This window comes from Microtus pennsylvanicus, chromosome 3, assembly GCF_037038515.1.
Source record: "Microtus pennsylvanicus isolate mMicPen1 chromosome 3, mMicPen1.hap1, whole genome shotgun sequence".
Lineage (NCBI taxonomy): Eukaryota > Metazoa > Chordata > Mammalia > Rodentia > Cricetidae > Microtus > Microtus pennsylvanicus.
The window spans coordinates 15,680,164-15,698,657 of NC_134581.1; the positions used below are offsets into that span (position 1 = coordinate 15,680,164).

At 49.0% G+C, this 18,494-nt stretch overlaps 2 protein-coding genes and 1 pseudogene across 2 annotated transcripts; 1 reads left to right on the plus strand and 2 right to left on the minus strand.

Moving 5' to 3' along the window:
• Positions 1-1,397: 1,397 nt before the first annotated feature.
• Positions 1,398-1,496, minus strand: LOC142847408 (U6 spliceosomal RNA; annotated as a pseudogene).
• Positions 1,497-4,013: 2,517 nt separating this feature from the next.
• On the minus strand, positions 4,014-18,157 carry Mon1a (MON1 vesicular trafficking associated A). Its single transcript, XM_075964660.1, has 6 exons — positions 17,888-18,157; positions 8,522-8,661; positions 6,631-7,116; positions 5,156-5,921; positions 4,370-4,517; positions 4,014-4,281 (listed from the first exon to the last, which is right to left on the minus strand). The coding sequence occupies exons 2-6, from the start codon at positions 8,646-8,648 to the stop codon at positions 4,141-4,143; spliced, it is 1,668 nt and encodes a 555-aa protein (XP_075820775.1). The 5' UTR covers positions 8,649-8,661; positions 17,888-18,157; the 3' UTR covers positions 4,014-4,140.
• LOC142845583 (small ribosomal subunit protein uS9-like) lies at positions 13,295-13,841 on the plus strand. The gene has a single exon (XM_075964659.1). The coding sequence runs from the start codon at positions 13,342-13,344 to the stop codon at positions 13,786-13,788; it is 447 nt and encodes a 148-aa protein (XP_075820774.1). The 5' UTR covers positions 13,295-13,341; the 3' UTR covers positions 13,789-13,841.
• Positions 18,158-18,494: the final 337 nt, after the last annotated feature.

Consider the following 18,494-nt stretch of genomic DNA (forward strand, 5'->3'; position numbering starts at 1 on the left):
TGTATCCTCTCTTGGATGTGTATTTCTCAGTGCTCTCTCTCTCTCTCTCTCTCTCTCTCTCTCTCTCTCTCTCTCTCTCTCTCTCTCTCTCTCTCTCTCTCTCTCTCTCTCTCTGAATGGAGTGGGCTGGGAAGGAGTATTCCTGAATCATCCTATTCCCCCACAACCCACCAGGTTAAGATGAGAACGGTGCAGGGCAATATGGCTCTTCTCTCTGCAAGGCCCTCATTCACAGGTGCACCCTCAGGCACCAGTTCTCACCACGGAGGAAGACACAGGACAGAGTGATGGGAGAGGATTCAGAAAGGAATACCACGGGACGCACCTTCTGTGGGCAGGTCCCATAATTCCATGGTGTGCCCTCTCCTGTCTGCCCAGAGTCATAAGGGTTAATGGAGTCTGGCCTGGCTGGCTGGATAATAGCCAGAGGTAACTTATGCGAAGATCTAGCGCTGCTGTAGCTCTGATCCTGTCACTGTGGCCTCAGTGTGTGGAAGTGTAGAGGTGAGGGAAGGGTGAGAGTAGTAAATGGCTCTCTTCCAGTCCCTGACTGCCGGGCACCTCTGCTCTGAGTCTTGTTTTGTGGACTCCGTCTCTGAAACAGAAGTGTAGTTCTGGTTGGTCCTTCTTCCAGAAGCCATGAGTGAGTGAAGCCCTTTCTTCTTTGCCATCTCCCTCACCTGGACCTCAGCAGTTATCCCTTGGCAAGCAGTCTTTTCTCAATACCCGGGATTATGGGGCAGGGAGAGGCATTCTTAGCCTGCCGGTGAGCCTGGGCTCCAGAGGGCTCTTCACAGGGTGGCTATAGGCAGTTGTGAGTCCCAGGGTAGCAGAGATAAAGGGGCTGGGGAGGGAGGAGCTTAGCAGGATTCAGAGTGGCCTGGGACCCCACCCAGTACAATCCCCCTGCCGGCATTTGCTTTCTAACTGACCTTAGTGAATATTTCTTCTCCCCTTCATCCTTTCAGAGTTGGGATGGTATTACCCTAGGATGCCTTTCTAGATATACTTTTAAAAACAGTATTTAAAGCCGGGCGGTGGTGGTGCACGCCTTTAATCCCAGCCCTTGGGAGGCAGAGGCAGGCGGATCTTTGTGAGTTCGAGACCAGCCTGGTCTACAAGAGCTAGTTCTAGGACAGGCTCCAAAACCACAGAGAAACCCTGTCTCGAAAAACCAAAAAAAAAAAAAAAAAGTCAGCCGGGCGGTCTGTGGTGGCGCACGCCTTTAATCCCAGCACTTGGGAGGCAGAGGCAGGCAGATCTCTGTGAGTTCAAGACCAGCCCGGTCTACAAGAGCTAGTTCCAGGACACGCTCCAAAGCCACAGAGAAACCCTGTCTCAAAAAAACAAACAAAAAATCCAAAACAAACAAACAAAAACAGTATTTAAAGTCATCAAAAAATATGGAACGCTTCACAAATTGGCTTGTCCTTCCGGCTCAGGGGCCATGCTAATCTTCTCTGTAGGGTTAGGAGGCCTTTCACACCCAACCTGTGTCAGATACAGATCATGGGTCACCAGGAGCCTGGGCTAAACACAATTAGTTCATTCTCTTTCGCTATCCCCAGGGTAGGATTTCCCCTCCTTCCAGGATGAGGTTCGTGAGTACCTGTTAGCTGACAGGAAATGGTAGATGGAGCAGCCACACCCAATGGAGAGAGTACTATGCCCAAGGCAACATAAAAGCTGCTCCTTTACCTAAGTGGAACTGACCCAGAAATGAATACACAACACAAACCATGGCACCCTTCCAGTGTTCTGTAGTCAACATGTCTGTCTAAAGATAGCCATGCAGATAAAAACTGAAACACCCTCCACACAGCACCCAGACAGGGGCTCTGTGAATGTGGTCCTGCCTCCACTGGGGGGGAGGCTTCACAAGCTTGTTTAGATGGCCTTACCTAAGCCATTTGGAGGTGGGAATGGCCATTAATTGGTTCTCTGCTGCCACCATGTGGCCATGATGGTGACCCCCCCTCCCAGGACAATGCACCACTTGGGGGTGATTTGTTTATCAGCCTTGGAATCCACAGGAGAACCCCTTTGCTACTCTTCATCCGAGGGTTCTGTAGGAACTTCAAGCAAGGTATGGGACCCTGCAGTGTTAAGTATAAGCACTCTTAAGGTAAACTCACTGGGTTTGGCCTATTGCTGGCTTAGGATTTATTTAACTACTCTGAGATCTTACTTCAAAAAGAATGCTAGCCACTTTGCCCTCCATAGGCTCAGGTCTCTCTGAACATTGCTTCCTTCTCCAACCCAGAAATCTCTTTAGTGAAACTAGGGGTTTCTCCCTAACTGCAGCTCTAAGAGACTCTCCCCGCTGTGGCTTTATCCAGACTTGCAGATTCTGCCAGTTTCACCGCAGCGCAGTTCAGTCCAGTTCTTCTCCTTGCAGATGCTGGTCCCTCTATTAGGAAACCTCCTTTATTTGCCTGCCATCTAATCCTTGACCTCCAAATAGGCAAACCCCACACTCCTAGGAACCTACTGTCCTGGTACCATGCTTATCCTGTGCCTGAGCAGAAGGGATATTGAACCAGAGAGAAGCTGAATATCTACAGGTTTAGAGTAGCTACCAGAAGCACTTAGGGGCTAACTGCTGATCAACTAGGGATGTCTGTCTTCAAGTCACCCTGATTCCAAAGTGTTGATCTGACATCACTGATCAGGAGCAAGATGAAGAAAAGCACAAAACAGGCAGGAAAGAGACCTGGGGGATATGTGCAACGTGTACACTGAGCCTGCTTCCAAGGGTCTTAGGGGTCTGGGAAAGTGGCCGGTTGCCATGTTAAGTCTAACACGATCTCGGATGAAACCAGTAACAAGATTATGCTGCCAATTAAGTACAGCTGTCATGGTGTCTCCTCAATGTGGTTCATGCTAATTCATACATGTTCTCTGGTGTGGTTTTAGTGGCAAAAGTAATCATGGCCCTATTTCCAGAGACTGCTTGAAGGTGGTTCTGACAGCCTGAGGACATTATCAGGCTATTCTCTTTAGTCAGCCTTTTGCTCCTCTGAGCAGTGAGATGGTTGGGTTGTAGCAGCACCAGGGGAGCTCCCCTCCCACCAGGAGCAAGTTGGAGGCCTCTTGTACTGCGCCCTGGGTTGTCCCAGGGTCTTATGGTAGAGTGAGCAGAGCCAGTCCTTTACTGCTGAGCCTAAGTGTGGAAAGTGTCCACAGGATCTCGTGTAGGACAGGCTGAGGAAGAGGGTAACTGAGGACAGCCCAGCATATCAAGTAACCTAAGACAGATTCCTTCCAAAGGCCCTACAGATCAAGTGGGCTTCCTCTGGCTCATTCTTGGGGAGCTGTTCTGATGAAGTGGCTGGAGGAGATACAGGAACTAAGACAGCCCTTTATGGGTAGACCTAAGCATTCTCCTCAGAGGCCTGTGGCTACAGAGGATCGGGTTGCCTTGCCAAGGGCTCCTACCCAGAATCTGGCCTGGGTCATCTGCCCTTGTCTTTCTCGGTTCAGCCTGTGCTTAACTACAGCAGCCATGAACCAGAGTGCTGATGGCAGAACTGTCCTTGGAAGCATGGTCCGACCGAGGGCAGGCTGGCACTAGAGAAGACTGAGTGTGGGCAAAGATGGGAGTGGACAAGGGGAAGACAGTAGGGTACGTGTGAGTCCCTTACCTATGACAGGACTTCATGGAACCAGAACAGCCCCAACTGGAATCTGACTCCATATGAGGGGCCTAATGCTGGCAAAATCTGGAAGGAGAGGGGTTCAAATGAACATGTGCCCCCATATAAGGAAAGTATTGGGCCAGGAAGAAGGATTTTGTATCTATGTGAGAATGGATGGGTAAAGGAACCAGTGCCAGAGCTGGGTGTGGCGGCACATACCTTTATTCCCAGCACTCAGGAGTTTGAGGACAGCTTGGGCCACATAGTGAGCTCCTGACAGTTAAGGCTACATAGAGAGTACTGTATAGAGTCTCAGAACCAAGCAATCAATCAATCAAGCAAGCAAGCAAAGAACCAGTGGCAAAGCGCAACAAGTGTCTTTCTCAAAGCACTTTAATGCACGCACCAACCCACGGTCCCTGCCTGCTGGCTGGGCAGGAGAAGCCAGCCTCACCGGGAGGCTCTCACGGCTTCCCACGCCCAGTGTGCCTTCCCACTTCCATCAATAGGTGAGGGGTGTGAGGATGAAGAGCCGGTCTTCCTCTTTACGGATCCAGCGCATCAGCTTATGGATGGCACTGACAGCTGATGCCTTGGTTCCCAGTGGACTGTAGCACATGTAGAGCTCAAAGGCACCTGTCACCTGGAGGAGGGGGCAAAGGGTCATCACCTAGAAAAGGCACGCTTCTTGTGGCATCTACCCAGTATCTGTTCATCTAGGGCCACCTTACCCAGGCTAGGAGGTTCTCATTGGGGCCTGTATAGTAGATGGTCTTGAGTGGGCGAGAGGCATTGTGAGCGCGGCTGTGCAGGTACTGGTAGAGGCCCAGCAGTCGCTCCTGCTCCTCTTCACTGGTGTATGGGGCCTCGATCTCAGGACTGCAGATGGAGAAGTCGGTTCACAAAGGAATGCCTTTCACTGTCTTCTCAGGAGAACTAGAAACACCTCTTTCTGGACAGGGAGGTTTTACTGCCTGTTCTCCCCATGACAGGATATAATCTGATTACAGAAGACCACCCAGGACAGACTGGACCTTGCCTCCCCTGCCAGGTTCATGGTAACCCTTTGGTACCCTTCCTTGGAGAGGCTGTTTCTGAGTTTAGGTACCTAAAGGAATACAAAGCCTAGAGCAGAGGAGGTTTCCTGGGAAACCTTCTGAGCCAAAAGTGGGGGTTGGGGGAGGCCATATCTGCCCAGCTCCTTTAGTGGAGGAGTGTGTGGGAAAAGGGTTCTGCATCCTGGCCTAGACCAAAATGACCCCAAAGGCAGAGTTACTTCAGGGCAAAGGACCGAGAAAACCTCTGTTTCAGCTTCTTTCCCAAGTTGTTCCAGGCCTCACATATGTTGAAGTAGAGAGGTGTATGCCCACCGAGTGATGTCCGAGGCAAACAGCCCCAGCATACCGGTACACTCTCAAAGGAGTGGTCCCTTTCAGGACTGCATCTTAGGTCTCGGGACCAACCAGCCTCCCCCCATCTCTGCATCCTTGTTTCCCTGAAGCAGTGCCTCCTCTCACCTGGTGAAGAGTCCTGAGCTCTTTGACTTATAGAGGAAGTGACGAAGGTCAGGGATGCCCACTTGGGCAACGCTGTAGTAAGGTGTGCGCAGCGCCTCCCGCAGGGCCAAGTGGGCTCCCCGCTTTCGAAGGCGTTCCTGGAAGCGGCGGCGGCAGTCAGAGACTGCAAAGAAGTCTTCACGGTCAGTAGAGACCAGCAGCAGGCAGAGGTCGGTATCAGGTTCTAGGTAAGAGATGTGCGCGTGGAAGAAGCCGGCCGCATTGAACTTTGGCAGGCACACGGGGGTCCATGCCTCGCCCTCACGGAAGGATGAGGAGGAACTAATGAGGTTGAAAAGCAGGTGCAGGTCGATGGGATGTAGGAATTGGTCCTTGCGGCGCACCAGCGCCACCAGCTGGTTGCGGGCCAGCAAAATAGAAAAGACTAGGCTGCGAGCACGAGCCTGCTGCAGGCTGGCACTCACCGTGTCCCGCACTGCCGCTGCCAAGGGCAGGCAACGCGCTGCGCCCATCAGGAAACTCGGGTCTCGAGCCATTAGCTGCAGCAGGTTATCGGTGATTCGCTCCGAGCCTGAGAGCAGGCGCCGCAGGTCGTAGTTCTGCTTCTGCTGGAAGATGTGGCTCAGCTGCGCGCCAGTTAGAAGGCTCAGGATCTGGTAGTAGATGTACAGTAGCTCCTGGGCCAGCTCCTGGGCCGACTGCCGCGTGCGGGCCACCGCCACCAGCACCAGAGGGCTCCGGCGCACGAATACTACCTTGTAGCCATCTGAGGGTGTGGGCAGGGGGTCAGCTTCAGCCCTCCTCCCAGAAGCCCTCCCGGACAGGCTTTCCCAGTGGGCTTCACTTTCCAGGGTTTCCTTGCTGGGAGCTCTGAATTCAGTAGGGGCTTATTGATTGTGGGTAGTCAGTCACCTCTCTTCCCTGACACCTGCTTCCAAACCTGACCCTCAGACACACAAGCTCTTCAGAAAAACATATTCTTTGTTTGCTTTTTGAGACAGCGTCTCAAGTAGCCTACCTAGGTTGACCCGTCTGAGACTGGCTAATGCGGCAGAGGTTGATCCTTCTGCCTCCACTTTCCAAGTGCTGGAATTTATAGGCAGATCTATATCACCAGGCCCAGCTTAGGGAAACACATTTTATGCTAAATGCTAACTCAATTGGCAAGGGATCTAAGCTAGATCTTTTTTTAAAAATTTATTCATAATTTTTGTCACTGCCCCAAAGAACTGCCTTTAGTTCTCACCACAGCCCTGCCACCTCAGGAGGCTGATACTGTTATCCTACTTCAGTAAGAGCCCGAGGCTCAGAGAGATGGAAGGACTTTACTCTCAGGCAAATAGCACAACCCAGCTTTCTAGGTGTGTGTGTGTGTGTGTGTATGTGTGTGTGTGCGCGTGCGTGCGTGTATAAAACCTGGTATGAATAAACCCTGCCACTGGAGCCTTCCCCACAACCCTCTTCAGGTGGCTCACCTGCATGGATGGAGCGAATGGCATTCTTGTCTGCCTCCAGGAAGGACACCAGAGCAACCATGACACCCATGGTGCTGGAAAGTGCTTCCTCAGACCCATAGCGAGAATACACAGGCTTCCCTGCCTCACTCAGTACAAACACATGCTTCTGGTGGAGGCGCCATGCCTCCGTAGCGTCCTCCTCATCCCCTTCAGTTGTGCCCTCTTGAGAAGGCTCTGTGGCTGGTCGTCCAGCTGCTCCCTGGGGCTCCTGCCAGTCTTCTGAGCTTCCTGGTAGCATTTCCTCCTGCAGGTCACGGGCCACCCCTGTCAGTTGGGTACTCAGCTCACTGAAGTCCTGGCTGATCTGGCGCATGTCTGTAGGCAGTGGCGGGGGACTTCCAGCATACTCTTTGGGGCTGTCCCCAGAAGCTTCCCTGTCTTCTGACTCTGTCAGGTCTTCATAGGAACGTGCATGGACAAACATGGCACCCTCCTGCCCCGCACCTGCAGACCAAAAGCACTGGTACTTAGAGAGGTAGCTGCTGGCAGATAAGCAGCACTCACCAAGGAGATGTCTAGAGGGTTGCTTCCTGTCTTGATGGGCCCAAGCTACTGTCCGCCCTACCACTGTCTCCCTTGCATTATGCTCATCTACAGCCTAAAGGGCCTTGGTCTCCAGGCAGCATAGAAATTGATATCTACCTTTCCCTCACTAACACTGAACAGCTCACCGCCTTGCCCATTCCACACACTGGCCTTTATCCATCTGTGCTTTGGACCCCCTCCACACACACATACACACACACACACACATGCAAGAGCTCTGCACCTGCTACGCACCTGGACGGCATCCCCGTCTCCCCATGTGGGTGAGTACCTGTCACAATTCCACTCTCGGGTAAGATGTAGTTTGATTTCCTTTGGAACACTATCCAGTTATTGGTCACTACAGTGGTATCCCTTAAGAATACAAATTTAGTTTTTAACCCTCTCCATCCATGAGGGAGGGCTACCATAGCCCCTGACCACTAACCTGTGGCTTCTCCAGGACAGGATCCACGTTGGGCTTCTCTTACATATTTTTGGGGTGCTGGAATAATTTTGGGGTGGAAGGACTGAGGCATACTAGGCAAGTACTTGGCTAATGAGGAAAAGCCCTAACCCCTACTTAGTTTTCTTCTTTTGGAGATACGGTCTTACTACACAGCCCCAGCTAGCCTGGTATTCATTATGTAGCCCCAGGCTGGCAGGCCATGATCTCACACTAATCCTGCCTCCACCCACAGCTGCTGGGATTACAGGTGGACACCACCATGTTGAGCTCTTTTTTTCCTTGTGAAACTCAGTTTGAAAAATTTTAAAAAATATTTATTTCTTTATTATGCATACAATATTTTGTCTGTGTGTATGCCTGCAGGCCAAAAGAGGGCGCCAGACCCCATTACAGATGGTTGTGATCCATAATGTGGTTGCTGGGAATTGAACTCAGGACCTTTGGAAGAGCAGGCAATGCTCTTAACCTCTGAGCCATCTTTCTAGCCCCACAGTTTGAATTTTTATTAAAAGACATTTTAGCCTGGCAATGGTGGCACGCACCTTTAATCCCAGTACTCAGGCAGAGGCAGGCGGATCTCTGTGTTTGAGGCCAACCTGGTCTACAGAAAAGAAAAAGAAAAACAATGTTTTAAATAGAGACTTTTTCCTTATTTTTCTCATAAGGGACAGGTCCTCACAGCTGTCTAGTGCAAATGGCAAGAAAGGTAAGATGGAAACAGCCCTGCTCTCTGCAGGATTCCCAGCATGCAGCAAACACCCAGTGGATGAGCAAACTTACAGTGAGTTCACAAGAGTGCTGTGAGCCATACCTCTCCCTGGAGGCGTGGCTGCGGACTGCATGCTCTACCCATACCTGGCTCAGTTCCCTGGGTCAGTCCTGGCGTGGGGCTCTCGGCTCTCTCCACACTTTGGCCATCAGAAGGAGCCAATGTGCCATCAGGGCATTCACTGCTTCTTTTCCTCTGCATTTCAGCAGCCATCTTTGGGGCTGTCCTATGAGGTAAAAACAAACAAATGCATCACGGAGGGAAAGAAGTGAAGTGCTGGTAGCCACTGGTGTAATCAATAGTGCTAAGCTTCTTACCAGGACCCCCTAAGTCAAATCCCTGGGAAATGACTTCTGGGTTTTCTCTCACAAAAAAATTAAGTTTCAGCCAGGTGGTAGTGGCTCACGCCTTTAATCCTAGCACTTGGGAGGTAGAGGCAGGTGGGTCTCTGTGAGTTCAAGGCCAGCCTCGGCTACAAAGTGAGTTCCAGGGCAGGGCAGGCAGGTCTGTCTTGAAAAACTAATAAATAAAAAAAAAATGAAGTTTTAAGATTTTTTTTTCTGGATGTGAAAATGAATGTACCTCTAATCCCAGGACTCAGGAGGCAGAGTCAGGAGAATTGCCCAGAGTACCAGGCTGGCTGCAGCTACATAGTAAAGCCTTGTTTTAAAAACTAAAACCTGTTTCTCTCCCTCTCCATCCCATCTTCTCTCTCCTTTTCTGGAAATTGAACCCAGGGCCTTGTACATAGTGGGTAGACACTTTACCACTAAACCGTACCCAGCCATCATGTTCCTCTTCTGATTACAAAAGACACATTCATCACAGAAAGCATGGAAACACAGGAAAGTGTGGGGAAACCTCACTCATTCTCCCCACCGTTCAATCTTAGACACGCTGACAGTGTTAGTTGCTATTATTATTTGCTCTTTTACCTTTTGTTTGTTTTTAAGGGTTTCACTGTGCAGCCTTGGCTGTCCTGGAACTCACTCTGTAAATCAGGCTGGCCTCGAACTCACAGAGATCCACGTGTCTTTGCTTCCTGGGTGCTGGGATTAAAGGCGTGCACCACGACATCAGTTTAAAAACATTCATTTTAACCTACATTTAAAATTACTTATTTAGAGTCAGGTGTGGTGGTGCACACCCTTAATCCCAACATCAGGAGCCAAAGGTAGGTGGATCTCTGTGAGTTTGAGGTCAGCCTGGTCTACAGAGTGAATTCCAGAACAGCCAGAGCAGTTACACAGAGAAACTCTGTCTCAGAAAACTAAAAACAGGCCGGGCGGTGGTGGCGCATGCCTTTAATCCCAGCACTCGGGAGGCAGAGGCAGGCGGATCTCTGTGAGTTCGAGACCAGCCTGGTCTACAAGAGCTAGTTCCTGGACAGGCTCCAAAACCACAGAGAAACCCTGTCTCGAAAAACCAAAAAAAAAAAAAAAAAAAAGAAAAAAAAAGAAAACTAAAAACAAACAAAAAAAATTATTTAGAAGCTAGAGAGATGGTTCAGTAGTTAAGAACACTCATTTTTGCAGAGGATCTGGGTTCTATTCCCAGCACAAATAAGATACACAAAGGAAGAGGACCAGAAGGAAGTAACACTGTCAGGACAACCACCAGTATTTGTACAATAGCAGTTCCAGTACTTGGAAGGTTGAAGCAGAATGATTGTTCAAAGTTTTGGGTCAGCCTGAAATACATAGTGAAACCCTGTCTCAAAAAAGTTCAAGTACAGTTAGAATGCTACAAAGTGTATGTGGGTTAATTTATCTAATTCAGAGTAGATTAACTTATATGAGCTAAGAACTGAGGCTGAGAGTTTGTCTGGTGTTACTACAGGAGGGGAGAACTTGATATAGGAATTGAAACACTTCTATAATGCTGCTTTCACTCCACGTTCTACCACAAATTTCCCCATGAAAAACTGAATTTACCATGGACGGGCTGCATGCCTTTGATTGCAGCACCAGGACTGCAAAGGCAGGTAGATCTCTATGAGTTTGAGGTCAGCTTGAACTACAGAGACAAGGTCCAGGCCAGCCAGAGTTACAAAAAGAGACACTGTCTTAAAAAAAAAAAGGGTTGGATGTGGTATTGCACATCTTTATCCCAGCACCTGGAGGCAGAGGCAGGAGGATCTCTCTGGCCAGTCTGGTCTATGACGTAGTGAGTTCCAGGATTTCCAGAGTTACATAGAGGGTCCCTGTCTGAAAAAAAAAATTGAATTGATCAACAGGATTTTTTTGTTTGTATTTTTTTTTTTTTTTTTTTTTTTTTTTTTTTTTTTTTTGGTTTTTCGAGACAGGGTTTCTCTGTGGCTTTGGAGCCTGTCCTGGAACTAAGCTCTGTAGACCAGGCTGGTCTCGAACTCACAGAGATCCGCCTGCCTCTGCCTCCCGAGTGCTGGGATTAAAGGCGTGCGCCACCATCGCCCGGCTGTATTTTTTTTTTTGTTGTTGTTGTTTTTGTTTTTTGAGGCAGGGTTTCTCTGTGTAGCCCTGGCTGTCCTGGAACTCACTTTGTAGATTTGGGGTTGCAGGTTATTTGTGAGGCTTGTTATATGTATGCTGGATTTCAACTCCATTCCTCACGGTTTTGAGAAAATACTCAATCACTGGGCTATCCCTCCAGCTCCTGTCTGGAAATAATTCTGAGTAGCTTCCTTCCAAGCCATGACCCATTCTACCAGCATCAGAACACGGCCTTCCACATGCTGTGGCATGGGAATCCGTAGCCAGGAGATTATGTATAAGCTCTTAATACTTCAGAGTCAAAGCTGTCTAGAATTAGTGTCAAAGCTGAGGGGGCTGGGTAATGCAGAGAGTTCCACAGACAACTGCTAAGCAGTTAGATTTCTGCCACAGCATCTCCAGATCTATTCTCTCTGGAATCTGTTACATCCAGATATTATTCTACCAATGACTCTCCAAATCAACTCCTGACATATCCTCATTCTCCCTCCCCCTCTTCCATCCCTTAGCCTATCTTTTTTATTTTTTTGGACCACGTCTCACTTTATGGCTAAGGCCGCTCTGCTTTCCTGAGGTTCACTAAGTAATAATGTCTCTTCTCCCAAGTCCTGGCATATCTTGGCTTACTTTTCTTTCCTAAAGCACTTTCCACTCTTGGCTTCTAGTATACCACTCTCTTTCCTTAGTTCCCCTTCTGGTGGTTTCGCTGCAACCTCCATTTCACCCCAGCTTGATCTGGAAAGCCCCATCCCGTCTCTCTCCAAACCCTGCCCTCTCACACTATGTCCAATAAAGGGAAGGCACCAAAAAGTCTATTCTGCATTCCTGGCGGCCTCAGCAGTTCCTCCCCTGAAGTTGCCAGCGGCCCACGTACCTGCCTAAGGTGGTCAGCTTTTGACCATACTTGGGTATAAACCCAGCTGTGGTGGACACGTCATCACCCCTCAACTACAGGCTATATAACCTCCCTGCTTCAGTTCAGATGCACGACTTCTCTGGCCTCAATCTCTGGGACTGGAGAACTCACCTGAGAGTTGCTTTGCTTAAATAAACCTGCTATTTTACTTTTTCAATTCGGCTTGATCTGGCTTACCGCATTGCCTTGGTGGAGAAACCTATTATTCATGGACAGAAAACCCATTATTTCGTGGACTACTCATCTGAGCCTTTTTACAGTTCCAATTGGAGGGGCCCAGAGTTCAGTCTTTGCTTCTCTTCTGTCTTCATTCAGGGCCTCTGTGATCTTTTTTTGGTTTCATAGTTATAAATTATTTCTACACGTTAATGGATATGACTTTTGTTTCTAGCCCCAATCTTCCTTTTATTTACCGGCATACACACATAATTGTTTAGTTTGCCATCTTAAGCTTATGTGTCAAAACCAAGATCCCAATTTATCCTCTCTTTAAAGGATGTTCCTTAGATTGGCGGTGGTGGTGCTCGCCTTTAATCCTAGTTCGAGGCCAGCCTGGTCTATAAGAGCTAGTTCCAGGTCGGGCTCCAAAAGCTACAGAGAAACCCTGACTTGAAAAATAAATTAAAAAAAAAAAAAAGGATGTTCCTTGCTAGGTGTGGTGGCACACACCCAAAATCCTAGCACTTAGCCGGGCGATGGTGTCACACGCCTTTAATCCCAGCACTCGGGAGGCAGAGGCAGGCGGATCTCTGTGAGTTCGAGACCAGCCTGGTCTACAAGAGCTAGTTCCAGGACAGGCTCCAAAACCACAGAGAAACCCTGTCTCGAAAAAAAAAAAATCCTAGCACTTGAAAAGGTACAAAGCAACAAGTTCTGTCTTATCTAAGTGAGACTTTGTCTCAAAACAAACAAACAAACAAAAAACACCCCAAAGACAAAAAGACGGAAGGGTGGTTGGAAGTTGGCTCAACAGTTAAAAATATTTACTGCTGTTCTAGTAGACCCAAGTTTGGTTCCCAGGCCTACAACTGCCTATAACCTCCACTCCAAGAAGCAGATGTCCTCTTCTGGCCTCCACAGGGCGGGCACACAAGTGGCAAACATTTACAGAGATATGAGGGATGACTCAGTCCATGAAGTGCTTGCCTTGCAAACAAGAAGACATGAATCCCATGCCCAGAACCAATGTGAAGATGCTGGGTTTAGGGCCACTTGTGATCCCAGTGCTGTGGAGGCAGACACAAGAGGATACATAGTGAGTTTAGTCTCCATGAGGCCCTGTCTTTTAACACAAAACTGAGCACTGTGGCTCAGGGCCTATAATCCCAAAACTTCATAGGCTAATGCCAGAAGGTTGCTGAAAGATTGGGGCTAGTCTGTGAGTGAGACCTTATCTCAAAGACAGACAGGGAATGAGGCTGTTGCTTAGTTCAATCTTCATCTCTGCATTAAACAAAGCTCTGCAGCTTTTCCGGTGGTGGCGCCGCGCGGTGAGGACCTCGTGTTCATACTCGCAGCTATGCCAACCAAGGGTCTGCTGCAGTCCGTGCAAGTCTTCGGACGCAAGAAGATAGCCACAGCCACAGCCGTGGCGCACTGCACACGGGGGAATGGGCTCATCAAGGTGAACGGACGTCCCCTGGAGATGATTGAGCCGCGCACGCTGCAGTACAAGTTACTGGTGCCTGTTCTGCTGCTGGGCAAGGAGCGATTCGCGGGTGTGGATATCCGGGTCCGTGTGAAGGGTGGTGGTCATGTGGCCCAAATTTATGCTATCCGACAGTCCATCTCCAAAGCCCTGGTGGCCTACTACCAAAAGTATGTGGATGAGGCCTCTAAGAAGGAGATCAAAGATATCCTCATCCAGTATGATCGGACCCTGCTTGTAGCTGATCCTCAGCGCTGTGAATCCAAAAAGTTCGGAGGTCCTGGTGCCCGTGCTCGATACCAGAAATCCTACCGATAAGCCCAACTCAAGGATCAGGGTTTACCTTTGTAATAAACATCCTAGGGTTTTAATGTTTTTTAAAAAAAGCTCTGCATAGTGACATTCACTTCTAATCCTAGTGCTTGAGAAGTAGAGGCAGCAGCTTGGGATACCTAGTTTAAAAAATTAAAATAAGGGACAGGGAAAAAAATAAAATAAAATATAATGTAGGCAGAGGCTGTTGTTGTGGTACATGTCTGTAATCCCAGCACTTCAAAGGGTTGAGAAAAGAGTGTCACCATCAGTCATGAGTTTGTGGGCATCCAGAACTAGAGTGAATCCAAGGCCAGTCTAGCTACAGTGTCTCAATAAAACCCAAATTAGGGCTTAGGGATATAACCTTGTTGATAGAGTGCCTGCCTATAATGCATAAAGCTCTGGGTTTGAGTCCTGCACTGTATAAAACCATGTATGGGACTGGGGAGAAAGCCCAGTTGCTAAAGCACTTGCCAGTTAAGCTTAAGAACCAGAGTTGAATCCTCTGTAAAAAAAAAAAAGCTGGGCAAGATGGGTGGTGGGGGCACATGCCTTTAACTCAGCACTTGGGAGGCAGAAACAGGCGGATGTCTGAGTTCGAGGCGAGCCTGGTCTGCAGAGTAGAGGAGGATAGCCAAGGCTACCCAGAGAAACCTTGTCTCAAAAAAACCAAAAAGAGTGAGGGATTTTTTTCTTCTGTTTTTGCAGAGGACTGAAATAAATTTCCTGGGATCCACGTTGGGTGGCTTACAACAACCAGCTCCTAGGAGACCCAATGCTCTCTTTTGGCCTCAGGCGCCCATACACACATATGTATACACATTCATATACATGAATAACAGCTAAATCTTTAAATAAACAGGTGTAGTGACACACCTGTAATTTCAACTCTTGGGAGGTGGAGGCAAGAGGATCACAAGTTAATTTCCTTAACTATACGAGTTTGAAGTCAACCTGGGATACATGTCTCAAAAACATAGTAAGTGGGGTCTGAGAGATGGCTCAGCAGTTTAGATCAGAGCATATATGTCTCTTGGAGAAGGCTTGGGCTTGATTCCCAGCATCCGGGTGAGGCAGTAGACAACTGCTTGTACTCCAGCTCCAGTGGCTCCAATGCCCTCTTCTGGCCTCTTAGGGTACTACACTCACATGCACAACTCCCCTCCTCCACATAAACAAATAAAATAAAATAAAATTAAAATAAATTTAAATAAAATTAAAATATTAAAAACGAGTAAATAATAGTGGGAGGAAGACAGCAAGACAAAAATGGTTCTTTTCACAGAATAACTTATGAATGTTAAGTGATAAATGCTTGTAGCTAATAGCTGATAATTTCTTTTTCTTTTTTTTTCAAGATAGGGTTAATCTGTGCAGTCCCGGCCTTCTTGGAACTCATTCCGTAAACCAGGCTGGCCTTGAACCCAGAGATCCATCAATTTCTGCCTCCTGAGTGCTGGGAATAAAGGTGTGAGCCACCACACTGGGCTCAATAGGCGACCATTTCTTATCAATTCCGTGATTATCTGATCGGTCCAAGCCACCATTATCTCTCTAGCAAATTATTGCCACAGCCTCCTTACCAGTCCTGATGTGTCCCACCACTTTGCCCTGGCATTCAAGGTGAGCCTCCAGAAACAGGTCAGGTGACGTCGTTCCTCTGCTCACAGGTCTGCAATACCTTCGCCTCACTTAGCAAGAAAATCAGCTTCCTCCTGAAGGCACAAGGCCCTTCCCCCTTATTTCTCCAAGCTTATTTTCTGCCCCTTCTTCCCACCCCTTTGCTACATCAGCTCAGCTTATCCTGAACACCTTCACGTAACCTTTGCCCTTACTCTACCCTCACCGGGCTTACTTTATAGCCCTTTCTAGGCTAGTCCATGACTCACTCCCTCACTTCAGCTTGTTGCTGAAGCACCTTACCAGAGAGGCCTTTCCCGCAATAAACCTCTTCACTCTGATTTTTTTTCTAGATTGAAGGCCACCCTCCATGAGGCCTGCTACACACGAGACATATGCAAGGGAATTAAACCAACATCTAATGAATAAATATCTTTGGCAGAGAAAGAAAATGAAAGTTCTGTGACAGCGGGGAGGAGACAGAAATCTTTAATAAATAAATAAATAAAAAGAAACATCTCCACCTACAAAAGGAAATAAACTACAGGATACGGAAGAAAAAAAAAAAGAAAGGTCTGTAACAAACACCAGCTTTACAGGTACCTGGGATCAGGCAAGAAAACCTTTGTCTATATAGACAGCTTGTCTTTGAAAGTAATCAAGTCTTCAGGAAAAACAGCTCTGTAGTTAGAGGGACTGGTTTTACTGGTCTCAGTTTTCTCACTTATAAAATGGTATGGAATGGAAGCTGGACAGTGGTGGCACATGCCTTTAATCCCAGCACTTGGAAGGCAGAGGCAGGCAGATCTCTGTGAGTTCGAGGCCAGTCCAGTCTACAGAGCAAGTTCCAGGACAGCCAGAGCTATTGTTACACAGAGCAATCCTGCCTGAATTAATTAATTAATTAAAGCAAGCAAGCTATGGAATGGAGATATCCTTCAAACAGCTGCCTCTGATTTATGGGGTGGTAAGACTAAATGAGATAATATACGTGATCTGGCTATATAGAGTAGGCATATCATATACTCAGTTGCTGTTATTAGCACATTGTGGTCATTCTTAGCATTCAGACTGCCAAATACGGTGGTCTCTGTCCTTCAAATGAATTTGGGAATTTGCTCAGTAAGCCAGGACCTGATGGATGACCTTAGGAAGCCAGGTGAACTCCAGTTTGAAGGCTTCCCCACAACCCCCACCCCAATGTCAGGTCAAAGAGTCATGCATGCACCTCAGCCTCAGAGTACCAAGTAAACTGGCTGATCTCTGGCTCTTCCAAGTTTACCTCCTGGGTCTGCATAATTCCCCTCTTTGTGGTCTTGTACTTCTGGTTTAAAGATCCAAACAAGTTCTACACCAGCTTCACTCTGTCAGTATGCCTTTTGTGCTTCGAGTAAGGAGCCCAGTGTTTCTGAGTATACCCAGCCTGGTACCTGCCTGGGGAAGGGATCAGGGTCAGCTGTCTAGAGCTTTTCTTACAACAGTTCCTCTACCATGTGAGATCACACAGCATCTTTATCCTCTCCGAGGTCGGGCCTGGTGAAGCAAACAGCTTTCTGGACCCCCACCCTCTCAGGCAGGAAGGTCGAGTGGATCTGGTCAAGCCCACCTCTCACTTCCACTGGAGCTTTAACTTTTAACTGGAAAACTGGGCCTGAAGCAGTTAGGCATGAAGCTCCAGAAATCTCCACAGGAACACTTTTTAGGCAGCTCCTCTAAATGTCCGCAGGGCAAGCAACTTTTCCTAGAAGCTCCCAGCAGCCAGTGAGTGACGCCACCGAAAGAACTGGTGTTATTCCTCCCTCAGAGGGCTCCTGAGAGGGGAGGGTCTTGCAAAAGCCCCTTCTTACTGGCTCCTAACCACCTTGATTCTCCTCCCCGTTCTGACAGGGCTACGCCTTTGGCCTTGACCGTTTGGTCTACCAGGGAGGGTGAAGCAGAATGTTTGACGGAAGGGGCCAGTTGAGGCTGTGCTGTGGGTGTTTGGGCAGGACGCCTACTTTACACTGAGCCTAGCCTGATCCTGGTCACCTCTGGAGGCCACTCCCCTTCCTGACAAAGGCTGCTCACATTTCCCAAGCAAACTCCCCTAGTGTAAGGGCAGCCTCGTTATCTGAGAAAGGACACCCTTGAGAACGAAGTCGCAAGACTACGACCCTTCCATGAGCTGCCTTGCTCACTCCACCTCTCTGTCCCTTTTTAAGAGACTCTAAGGGCCAAATACGTCCGAATTGGGGGTTGGTGTCTTACCCAGCTACTGCTGCCTATGGGACATTGCCCTTCCGGCCAAAGAATGAGTTCTCGCCTCATCCATTCATATTGCCCAGTTGGGGCCAGCTGGCTGAAGGACCCCAAAGAGACGCAGTACTCCTATCGGTGCAGTAGATGGCCGGGACCCCCCAGATTTCAAGCCCCTCCCTCTAAAGATGACAGCTTGCCCGCCTCTCGCCGCCCCCAGGCCACGTGGGTTGGCAGTCGAACTCACCTGTTTCTTGGGGGAACACAGGACCTACGGAGGGTGCCACTCACTGCCCTCTGCCAGACCCCTGGGGGGATATGAGTGTCCAGCCGTGCCTGGCCTGAGAGTGCAACTTCGTGGGGCTACCGCCCCTGGAGGATACAGACATGGCCACAGCCGCTGAACCGATCTCTCCTGCTCACCCTTAACCGGTAACCGGCGCAGGAAGACAGCTTTCACCGGCCGTGGTGGCGGAGGCCCGGTTCCAGCCGCTTGGCCAGTCCCAGCCCGCCCCTCAGTGCATTGTGGGAAATGTAGTCCGTAGCTCTCCGCAGCCTAAGCACTGCGGGAGCGGTTCCGGGCTCTGGAGCCGGGCAGAGCCAGAGGCGGGGTCTGACCCAGGTCCGGGGTTGCCTCACCTGGCACCGCCTTCTTCCGTGTCTTAGAGGCCGGCCCCTTACTCCTCCCCCAAAGTGCCCTAGAGGTTTGCTTCAAGGGACGATAAAGGACCTTGGTGTCTCCTCACTGAGCGTAGGAGGAAAATGTGATTTTAGGAAATTGGATAAATGTCGTTAGTGAACCCAGCCACACTGATGGATGTAGACATATCGAAAAGGCGCACGAATTGTTGCTT

Excerpts from the sequence above, each read along its gene's own strand:
- Mon1a (XM_075964660.1), bottom strand. The coding sequence starts at position 8,648 with ATGGCTGCTGAAATGCAGAGGAAAAGAAGCAGTGAATGCCCTGATGGC. Across the intron at positions 7,117-8,521 it reads GACCCAGGGAACTGAGCCAG|GTGCGGGGCAGGAGGGTGCC; the intron begins GTATGGGTAGAG and ends TTTGGTCTGCAG. Across the intron at positions 4,518-5,155 it reads AGCTCAGGACTCTTCACCAG|TCCTGAGATCGAGGCCCCAT; the intron begins GTGAGAGGAGGC and ends CTCCATCTGCAG.
- LOC142845583 (XM_075964659.1), top strand. The coding sequence starts at position 13,342 with ATGCCAACCAAGGGTCTGCTGCAGTCCGTGCAAGTCTTCGGACGCAAG.